The 10,695-nt window shown below is 36.4% G+C and overlaps 1 protein-coding gene across 3 annotated transcripts; it reads right to left on the minus strand.

Annotated features, from left to right (window-relative positions):
* Positions 1-692: 692 nt before the first annotated feature.
* On the minus strand, positions 693-10,429 carry LOC126802693 (uncharacterized). Of its 3 annotated transcripts, none has more exons than XM_050530360.1 (13): positions 9,964-10,429; positions 9,775-9,852; positions 8,432-8,589; positions 8,012-8,087; positions 5,814-5,881; positions 5,454-5,700; positions 5,083-5,220; positions 4,881-4,987; positions 4,723-4,776; positions 4,544-4,627; positions 1,594-1,757; positions 1,198-1,357; positions 693-1,097 (listed from the first exon to the last, which is right to left on the minus strand). In XM_050530360.1, exons 1-12 carry the CDS (start codon positions 10,262-10,264, stop codon positions 1,219-1,221), a joined length of 1,614 nt encoding a protein of 537 aa, XP_050386317.1. In that variant the 5' UTR covers positions 10,265-10,429; the 3' UTR covers positions 693-1,097; positions 1,198-1,218. The 3 variants fall into 3 exon arrangements, with proteins under 3 accessions (XP_050386317.1, XP_050386316.1, XP_050386318.1); XM_050530359.1 differs by having other exon boundaries at positions 5,083-5,223; XM_050530361.1 differs by having other exon boundaries at positions 5,083-5,223; positions 9,775-9,860; positions 9,964-10,083.
* Positions 10,430-10,695: the final 266 nt, after the last annotated feature.

The raw sequence follows: 10,695 nt of genomic DNA on the forward strand, positions 1-10,695 counted from the left end.
TATCAAACATTACTATATAAAAAGATTATCCTTTAACAAAAAACATTACAAATGACTGGCGTTCTTCAATTAACAAATAACCGATGTGATAGACGGATACGATTTATAAATAACACGTGCATCGCACGGTCACGAGTCTAGTATCTTAAAGAGAGAATGGGGAATGTGTATATAGTGAATGCTCCAACAAATTTATCTTCAAATTATCTTTAGTTAATTGCGAAGTTAAATGATAACGGTTAAAAAACTTAGAAAAATTTGGGGACGCACTTTGTGTAGCAATAACACTACTGTGTCGGGTATGGTTGCAAATGTAAACTATATATGCATGTATTCCATCCGAACCTTGCCCGCCGGGGCTTGAACCCCCTCTTGCATTTGAACCCTCTCTTGCATCTCGTGCGTGTTCCGTCACTCAAGTTTAATTGAAGGGGTGAGCACGTCCCATAGAAACCGTATTCTTGCAACCTGGCAAAATGATCTCTCATTCTCTCTTATTCCATGACTCCAATTTCATCTGAAAACCCTCAGTCCTCAGACCTCTCAGATTTCATGCTGTAGGTCCACTCCATCGTATATTTATGCCGGGAAATGAGTTTTCAGAGTTCAATCAAAAAGATACCAAGAGTTAGAAACCGTTATGTTAACAACTGGAATTTGAATAGGAAACCATTATGTCAAACATTGGAAGAGGAAACCATGTATCCTGACTGCATATGATAATTTGAATACCCGGCTACAATGTTACAGAATTGCCCAATACTGTATCGAGGCTGTTTTGTAGAATATTTTCCTTTCTCTTTGTTTCGATAAATAACCTATCTTCACAGAATGTACAACCCGTTTGACCACCACAAAATTACGGGAAATTAAATTAACAAATATCGGTCAGTAAAGCTTACACATTTGCTGTATAAACCTAGAGTAGCATCTACCAGTCCACATCCTCGTCCTTCAAGCTTCCTTTCAGCAGTCAGCTGGAATTTTTTTTCCAGATGAACAGGATAACTGTGTAGCCACAAAGCCCAGATTGCTACTAGGGGCTGATCCACAATTTGAAATTGAGGCTTGGTGTTTGGGCAACTCATTATGTCAACCTGCATAGAGGAAGGGCGATGGGATATTATAACAAAGCTGGATCCGGATCATATATATTTGAAAAAAAAAAAACCCACTATTTACACTTATTTAACTTACAGATATTTGTCAACCTCCGAATTATGCACCAACAGTTCCGAGGAGAGACTTCTCATTTCGCGACTGACCATTAGGTCCCACACCTGGAGGTGCATGGACAACGATTGGAAGAATCCACTCACATTTGTCTCTTCCCTCTACAAGAAGAGGATGATCATACCTGGATATTAAAAGATCACCATCGTCAGAAAATAAAGGATATCAGGAACAGCTGAACTAGGATCATTAGAAATCTGTGATCGACACACAAACTTTTTATAGGTGTATACCCCCGAGTAATAGAGAAATTATGTATCAGGCTAAACTCCAAACCAGAACTTCTTGTGATAAATAAACCTCTAGCACATTAAAGTTTGGTTATGAAGAAGCTTATAAATGATGCTACATTTTTCTTACCTGGTCCAGTCAACATTCTTTGGAGTGGTAAAAAATTCAAACCGAAGCACCCATTTTATAGATACATGAGGAGTGGAAAAAGACATGGGCCCATCCATAGGAATGGAAAAGAGAAAACTTGTCTGCACTAAATCGGCAACAACCTCGTAGTGATCACTCTGAACCTACAAAAGATAACAAGACATATGACACACGGGAGATAGGTAAAGCATTGAAATGACTTGTGAAAAGCCATTAGCCTCCTATAATTGATACATTACACCCCAGAGGCTCAAATATTTCATTTTTGCATAAAATATTTACTTTATTCCTGAATTTACTCAATAATTACTTGGCTTTCCATCATCACAATGAGCAATTAAATAATTTAGGATTAATACATTGAAGCAATGTAAAAACAAACATGCCAAATGATTACTACACCGCTTCATAATCAGATCCAATCTAGTTCATGCGACTGACAGAAAATTTTACAACAAAAAGAAGCAGAAAAGTAATAAATTAAAGAACCCTACACTGGATGAGGACAACCGTGGGGTTATTTTGTTTTAATGGTCTTAAAAGGGTGACAAAGGTTCTTTGGGAAATGAGTTCAGGTTAATGAGACGGGGATTGAAGAGAAGGGTATATAGTGTCTGGAATTACACCAGAAGGGTTCATATAATCACACTTCGCACCACGGTTCTTTTAATCTCTGAAATTACTCAACAATCTTATTAACCATATCTAGCAATACATCGTAGCTCTTATAATCGTACCAGGGTTCTTGAAATTTCACAAATTACTCAACAATCTCATTCACCATGTCCAGCAATAAGTAGTGGACCTTATCTAGAGCTCTCGAATGAACCAGAAACAAACTTGATACCCATATAAACAGCTTCTAGGAAATTTTAATAGTCAAATCATTAAAGATCCAAAAGAAATGGCTTAGAAAACTATAAACATGCATCTTAAATGAAACATCCAGAAGACATATGAAAATTATGTAGAAACTAGAAGATTAGCAAATCTAAATAATTGCTGCCTCTTCTAATTATTCTCTCTTTGTCCTTTCAAGCATTTCAAAAAGGCCAACAAGTCTACATCATTACATCTGATCTCCATCAACTCTGCCTCACTTGACCCTCTGGCAAATTGAAGCCCAGATACAGCTCATAAAGAGCAGGAATAAGGTGGATCAACTCTTCTTTATTTAGGTGCAAGTTGAAAAACATGATCGGCTCTTATGGGTAAGAGAGGTGGTATTTATAAAAGGCCGATGCATAGTTAATGGTGGTTTTCTTTGTATGTTCCTTGATCATGGTATCTGTATGGTGTCAGGTCAAATGTAATAATTGAACTGATTACAAGGTTTAAAAGAATGTCTAGAGCATACAGATTGCTATGGAAAAAAAGCCAATTTGCACCCTAAACTTAGCCATAATTGTCAGTTTGCACCCCGAACTTGCATTTAAGTCAATTTACTTCCTAAACTTGGTAAAAATTACCGATTTGCATCCGTTAAATTTAATGTTTTCCATCTAATTTTAAGTCACATGTCATTATATATTTATTCATATTTAATAATGAAATAAATTAATAAAATTACTTAAAAGAAACACTTGCTGCTATGTTTTTTTGTTTTTTTTCGAAACATGTTATTGATTTATATATTTATTATGTTACGTGATATGGTTTGTTAAAAGATATTAGAAAAATATAAATAAATACATAGAAAATTAAAACTAAATGTGTACATATAAATATATATATATATATATATATATACACAACACACTATATTTGAATGAGTGGGTATGTTGAATATATAATTCAAAGTAGGGTTAAGTATGTAGAAAAAAAATGTAAATAAATAATATGATTAAAAAAATAATCCTCCTTTTAAAGAATATTTTTATTTTTTAAGAAAAATACAAATAAAAATGACAGCATTACCCCTCATGTGCATGACATGTGATGCAAAATTGAATAGAAACAGTTAAATTTAACGGATGGGGTGCAAAACGGCAATTTTTACCAAGTTATGAGGTAAATTGAATCAAATGCAAATTCGGAGTGCAAATTAACAATTTCAGCCAAATTTAGAGTGTATTTTGGCAATTTTGCCGATTGCTACAGATCCCCTTGGCCCATATAAGAGATCTGGGTCCTAATTAGTCGAGCTAGTAAAAGTCAGCTAATAACTCTAGAATAAAAAGACCCAAATAAAACATTGTTTTAAGCTGACATCAAAGAAAAATAGCCTTGCCACTTCAAAGTCTTTTAGCTTTTTAGCATGAGAAAGGATGTATTCTTAAAAATAATTGGTTACAGAAAAAATGCCAAAGAGGATGACATCTCTAGGGAACTAAATACTACCAAACAACTATGACGAAATATATGAATTGTTCTAGCCTTCCCTACAGTCGTATACCAGTCTCCGGTACGAAAATTATCAATAAATGAAATTTCTGTGAACAGGATCTAACCCGCAAAGCCTTCCCCTCTGCTCCCTGTAGCTCTCTTCAATTTCTATTGATACATTACTAGAAACTCCAGCCAACACTCCAGATGTTCCATAACCTCACCCTTTTCAATTTTGAAAGCTTTGTGTATATCTTCAATTAACTTCTGGTCACCTGTTCCTCCAATGTCCAATGACACTAAATTTCTTACAGGTTTAATGATCTTTAGCATGCATTTATCATTCCTTACTTACTAATACACCCATTTTATCATCTTTCATTTTCATGTAGTCCTGTGTCCCATACGTATGTTCATAGTTTGCTAGGGTTCATGATCTACCCACTGCCTGTAACTGCCATAACAACTGAATTTGGAAAAGGGCCCCAAACCATTTATAATACAACACTCTGGTCTGTGATTAACCGCCTCCTGTTTTGGACTATTTGACAACTAAATAAATAAATAAATATTCAACCAACATCTTGAAATCAAAATGTCCTACCTTTGTAATTGTAGGGGAGTTTTTCCGAGATGGATGGACATATCGCCGACAAATAGTTTCGGAAGTCTCCAGTGTTATAGAAACCTGAAAAAGAGTCATCCCATGGAGAAAAAGTTAGCAATGACTATATAAATGTATGATCACAGTAAACGATATCTCGATTGCTTTGATATCACTACCTCAAGGCATCTTCTAGCTCCTTCTTCATGAAAGAAGGTAAGAGTTCCACCAATCTATATCCAAGGAGAGATGTTGATATTCAAAGTCAATACAACAAACAAAAAACATATTTGATGCTAGACAAGCAGAATAGAAAACACTAAGAAAATGACATTACCATATCACTGAAGTAATAGTTAGAATCAGAATTTTTTGGAGAAAATCTAAGTAGAACTTTGTCATCCAGCCGGATATTATAAGACCTCCCTCGAATAAAGCCCTCTGCTGCAGACAATATTTGCAGAAAGTAAGTTTGCCAGGAGTTGGTACACAAATCGAAACCACAAAAGTATAACAGTATAATATGAAAATTGATGTACATGCTAAGCTTTCAGCAGCTGGTGCTACTGGTGAAGTAGATGCTCTAGCTTCATCTTCTGAAGGTAGGGACTTCGTAAGTTTCTGCTGCTTGCTTGGGGAGCCAACAGCGGTGGAGGAATTCTTGGACAATTGAAGATCTGCTAAAAAAAAAAGATAACAGTGTGACTTAATAGCTACTCCTCACTGTAAATTAAAGAGAAAAACAAGATTCTTATTGATCAAGAAATTGCCATAATAATTAATGCAATGACAGCAAGAGAAACCTATCACAATAACTCAGCCCCATGGATGTAAACACAACGAAACCATTTTGGAACAAAAAGTTCAATACATAAAGCTACTTGAAAACTTTCTTGGCCACATTACTCACCACCAGGATCGTACATGACTTCAGAGGCTGAGAGCAGTGGAAGTGCCAAATTTGAAGATAGACTTGTGCGTTCTCCTTCAGGATATGCATCCTTGTTTGAAGACCTTACTGATTGCAATGATAATGAACTTCCAAATGTTCTGTTCATGTGTTCTTTCATAGGATTGTAAGACGAAACAGATGAGATCTCATCCCTTGAGCTTTCATAGCCATCCTCAATCCCATCATATATATCATTTGCTCTCACCTGAAAGAGAAATTTGTTTTAGCTTATCAAAACTCATTACTAACTCAAGAACCGTAAGGGTGAAAACACAATTCCTAGTAACACAGAAATCAAGAGGAAGAATAAAAGCCTACCCATTCAGAATCGCCATCCATCTCTTTCCAATACATATCAATTTGCATGGTTGCTGAAGGAACAATGCCTGAAAACATAATAGACAAACACATTTAAAATATTTTGTACATACGTGGAATAAAATGAACAAAACTATTCCAGAATTAGAAACATGATGAAACTACAAAGTCTGCTGATTTTAAAATACAAATGTGTTATATTAAACTTCTTATGAAAGCCAAAAGTACATATTCCATATTCTTCTCCTGTCCACCTCCCCTTCACCCTATAAATTATGATACCAAAGACAATGAGACGGCTTTTCTGAGCTATATTATAAGGAAACTAAGAGCCAAAAAAACTTAAGAAGAGCATCTATTATGAAAAATATAAATTTCTCAAGTTATATCGATCAGAATGAGTACATCTCTTAGAAATTGAATACCAAAAATATAAAATAACTTTGTTGTAGATACAAAAGATGTACTTCTGGATACACACTTTACACAGCTAAAATAGAACTGTAAGCAAGCATTAAGGATAACAAAACCCAGACTTTTTCTTATATCAGTCTATAGACTGATAAGCTTAGCTTTGACTTTTACATTCATACTAAGAAAGGAAATGATTGGCCAGCCGCAGGACAAACGACATGTATAGGAGACACTAATCCCTTGGGTGGATATACTACTTATCAACTATTTATCAATATCGTTGATAGGATTGATCTAATGGCTTTTCTATTCATTAGTCTTGCAATTTTTTAAGAATAAATTAGTTCAAAATTGAAATCATTCTTTTTTTCTGTGGAGTGCATATGAAGGATCAATGTAAATAGGTACCAAGATCTATGTGCAGGTCTCTGTTTGCATCTAACAATGCACAAGGCTTTGATCGTTTACAGATAAATTTTTGATCAATCACCACAGCAATACAGTAGAACTGGACAAGAATTTCAAAAGCAATGAGGAATTAAAAAACACCAAAGACAAGACAGAGCAGAGCTGCAAATTCTTCATTGAAGCAGATAAGACTTCCAAAGAAAGTGAGCCTTTACTAAATTGCATAAATAAAGAATTCCCTTAATCTTTTAATTTTCACTAAAATAGAAACCCATAAAGCTACCAGGTATTTTTTCTTAAGCCAAAGTTTCTCTAACACTACAGCTCTTCAATCTTTAAGAAATCCTTTTATCTCTTTCCATCCAAGGCACCCAAATGACAGCCAACACAAAACAACCCCACAGAACTAAATGAAGTATCAAGTCAAAGTAGGTGAATTCAATCTGTTTCTAGAACTAAACTGAGTTCAACTACGTTTTAGTGATCAAGCTTTCAATCTGGAACATTCGATTAATTCTTGAGTTGATAATATACAAGCTTTATATGGGCAGCATCAAATCTATAAGCCTAAACAATCCCATTTTACAACTACTAAGTATCATGTGATATAATAGAAACACTCGCATATTAACAACTTAGAAATAAAAGGAAACACCTCATTTATGTGCTAACCTAAATCGGCTGCTAAAAGTATAAGAAACATAAGCTATAAAGCATGGGTAAGATACTGTTTTATTGTTTGGTATATCCAGGCACATAAGGTCTTCACATGTTTGTTGCCTTTAGAAGCAGTTGAAGGATGGTTAAAATCTCAATGGAACAGCCACTATTTACTAAACATGAATGTAGCCCATCAGTAGGTGGACAATTCCGATTGCTGATAATAGCTTCATTTTGTCATCAAATATATCTAGGGGTTCTATAGAGCTTTAGGAAAGAAAAAGGCCATTAATGGATGGTTTATTATGATCATAATACTATGCAAAGAATACACAATTCTACGACATCAGTCGAGCTTGATGCCTAACAACGCGGTTATATTTAGGCTAATCAAACCATAAAGTTATGATGAAATTACTAAACTATATGCAAATGGTTCTGGTATATGAGAATGAGCAAAAAAAAATTTGTTCTGTTATAAGTCATATGATACATGTGAATAGGTCCCAAAAGTTCTTGTTCAGCCAAATGATTTAGTGAATGAAGCTTCAGAGATAGGCCTTAAAACAGATAAATTATCATGCTGAAAGTATAAACTCCACAGAGAATGATGAACACAAAGAGCCATATTTATGCGACAACCATTGCCTTATACAAGCTTACAGGTCCTAGGTTAAAATATATTTTAAATAAAAGTAAACAGATTGAATACTAACCATCACTAAGACCCTCTTCTGTTCCCAAGCCACTTGTCTTTTGAGTCACCCATACTTGTAATGGAGTACGAGCTTCCTGAATGATTAAAGTTCATGAGGCTCAAAAATCTAAATGAGAATATATCACATCTTTAAGAAAAGCTTTAAAGTTCATAAGCTAGCATGTAAGTTAGTGCAAGTGTCTTTCAACTAACGCATTACTCAGCAGGTGAATTTAATGAAGTCCATATATTTATTGAATACTGCACAGCAAGACCAGAATGATTGGCAACCCATTTTTTATTAATTAGGAGAAAATACGAGTAAAACTTTCCTACAACCTAAGGATAAAATTGATGGACATCAAACTCAGAGCATAGTTCTATCATACATGACACGAATTCAAGACAGGTCCACCAAGAAAAGATCAAGAAGACGTACCATTTCTGGAAAATCTTTAACTGATTCTCCACGAGAATGGGCATTCTCAAGTATCGGCCATTGTCCAGACATTGTACTTCGAACATAGTACATATAACGGATGGTTGCACCCTTGTAAGATGGTGGTATAATGCTTGGCAGCAATGCTTGTATGACATCTGCAGAATGTAGAGACTACTATTAGAATCTTATACATTTCCAACCTGAATCTCTATCTTTCGAGAAGCAAGCTACAAACTCCATCATCAACCTCCCTTGGAAATGAAAAGGCAAAGACGCAGCTGAATTGATTCCTATAATGTTATAATCAACTAACCAGGCTCATTTCACCATTTTGTTCTGAAGTAAAGAATGGCATTAACCATTTAAATATTACAAGGCTAGGAGAACCAACAAAGCGACACATCAAAGTTACTAGCTATTAGCCATACAAGCTTAATTCCGATTGTTAATAATTGATTGAGGGGATTAAATGATTTCCATCAATGCTAAAATATTAAGTCATTGTTGATGATACTAGGTCGATCAGACACTAATGGTGCGACTGCAAGTATGAGTTGCAATGTTGCTTCCATGAAGCATGTGCTTCATCTCCTTCATAGCTGGATCTTGGAGCAACACCATCACCTTGTCTTTGTCTCTAACACCAACCATGTGTAGGTATTCACGATCGTCTCTCTCTTTTCCTTTGTACAAACAGCGTTCACTCTCTTACTTCCATACCAGTCACCAAAGACAGTATTATTTTTAATTCCCTGAAAGTAGAAGTGGGTTCGACGGAGATGTCATGCCACTGCAAAACAGTGGATACCTCAACGGTGATCATGCCTTCTCCAGCATTTTGAGTCTCCCTCCTCTGAACAAGCATGCCTCCCAGTCAAAGCTCCCACTTGATATCATATTCAACCAGCTTCATGGACTTAGCATCAAACTGAGCTACCGATCAGCCCCCGCCTTAATCTTTGTCCATTCTGAAGCTTCTGCAGAACCTGTATGACCTCATCTTCAAGAACCTAGCTCTCACTCTAAGAGCAAAAGAGTTTCTCTCTGGCTAGCTCTGAAGTTTGCTTTTGCAGACAAAACATTTCTTTGTCAGCAATAAAGCACAAAGAAAATCTGCCTCCATACTGTAGCTCATATTACCACCACCACTCTCCTTCCCTTTCTACTTTTCCTAAAATGAACAATCCTCGACATTTTTGGCAACAAAAACACTACTACATCCTACTAAACAGACTCCCTTCAAGTCAATTAACATCCTAATACCTACAAATCAAGCCTACTTAACAAAATCATCTTAATTTACGCAACGAAAAAGCATTGAAATCACAAATGCAACTCACATGATCTCGTGGCGCCCGGCGAAACTATTTGATTGGTCACCAGGGCCGAAGTCGAGGCCTCCATGAACACATATTCACCTAAACGTCTCATGTAACAAAAAGAGACAACAAACATTGCAAAATAAATTCCAATTTCCAAGCCACATTGAACCAAATCATCAATATGACATTTCAATTCATCAAGCTTACCTCTTCTCTGCTTGGATCCAGGCACAGCCTTCTGCGTCGCGAACCACTGCGAGTCCAGCTTCTCAATCCCCTTAATCTCAAACCCTAGCCGCTCGATCAGCAGAGAATACGCCGCGTCGTCGTCATTCCGGCTGCTGCTAGGGTTGGAAATCTCGACGGTGATGACGATTTGATCGCCGGGGCGGTAGACTTCGCGGTCGGTCTGGACCTTGAGAGTGGGCTGGAGCTCGGTGGCTACAGTCTTGGCGGTGGTGGTGGACCCGAGGCCGGAAAAAATGGCGGATAGTCTGCGCGGCAACATTTCCGGTTGACTCTAAATATCTGTGGAATTCAGATCTTGATAACGAGAGCTCCCTCAGAAGCTCAGAAGAGGAGTGAGTGAGCGGTGCAGGTTAAAGTGCGGATCGCGGCGAACGACGACGTTTCGGTAGCTCCATTTCGCTGGTGCGAAGTGTTGGTCTTCTTCTTCTTCCCTCCTCGTCTGTTTTGGTAGATGCGAGCAGTCAGTCTATTTGAGCTTATTTTACTTTTTACCGTCCAAGGGGTGGGTTAATAAAATTTAAAAAAAAAACTTATAGATATATCTTTACTACAATAAAATCATGGTACTGTTAAATGTACCAGCAAATTTCTTAATAAACCCAGCAAGCTTTCTACACCCTTATAAGTACTAACTACACCCACCAACTTTCCAATAATACCCTTCTTATGTATAACTTGGAGAAATACACC

This window comes from Argentina anserina, chromosome 7, assembly GCF_933775445.1.
Source record: "Argentina anserina chromosome 7, drPotAnse1.1, whole genome shotgun sequence".
NCBI lineage: Eukaryota > Viridiplantae > Streptophyta > Magnoliopsida > Rosales > Rosaceae > Argentina > Argentina anserina.

Excerpts from the sequence above, each read along its gene's own strand:
- LOC126802693 (XM_050530359.1), bottom strand. The coding sequence starts at position 10,264 with ATGTTGCCGCGCAGACTATCCGCCATTTTTTCCGGCCTCGGGTCCACC. Across the intron at positions 9,853-9,963 it reads TGGATCCAAGCAGAGAAGAG|GTGAATATGTGTTCATGGAG; the intron begins GTAAGCTTGATG and ends TGAGACGTTTAG. Across the intron at positions 4,628-4,722 it reads GAGCTAGAAGATGCCTTGAG|GTTTCTATAACACTGGAGAC; the intron begins GTAGTGATATCA and ends ACTCTTTTTCAG.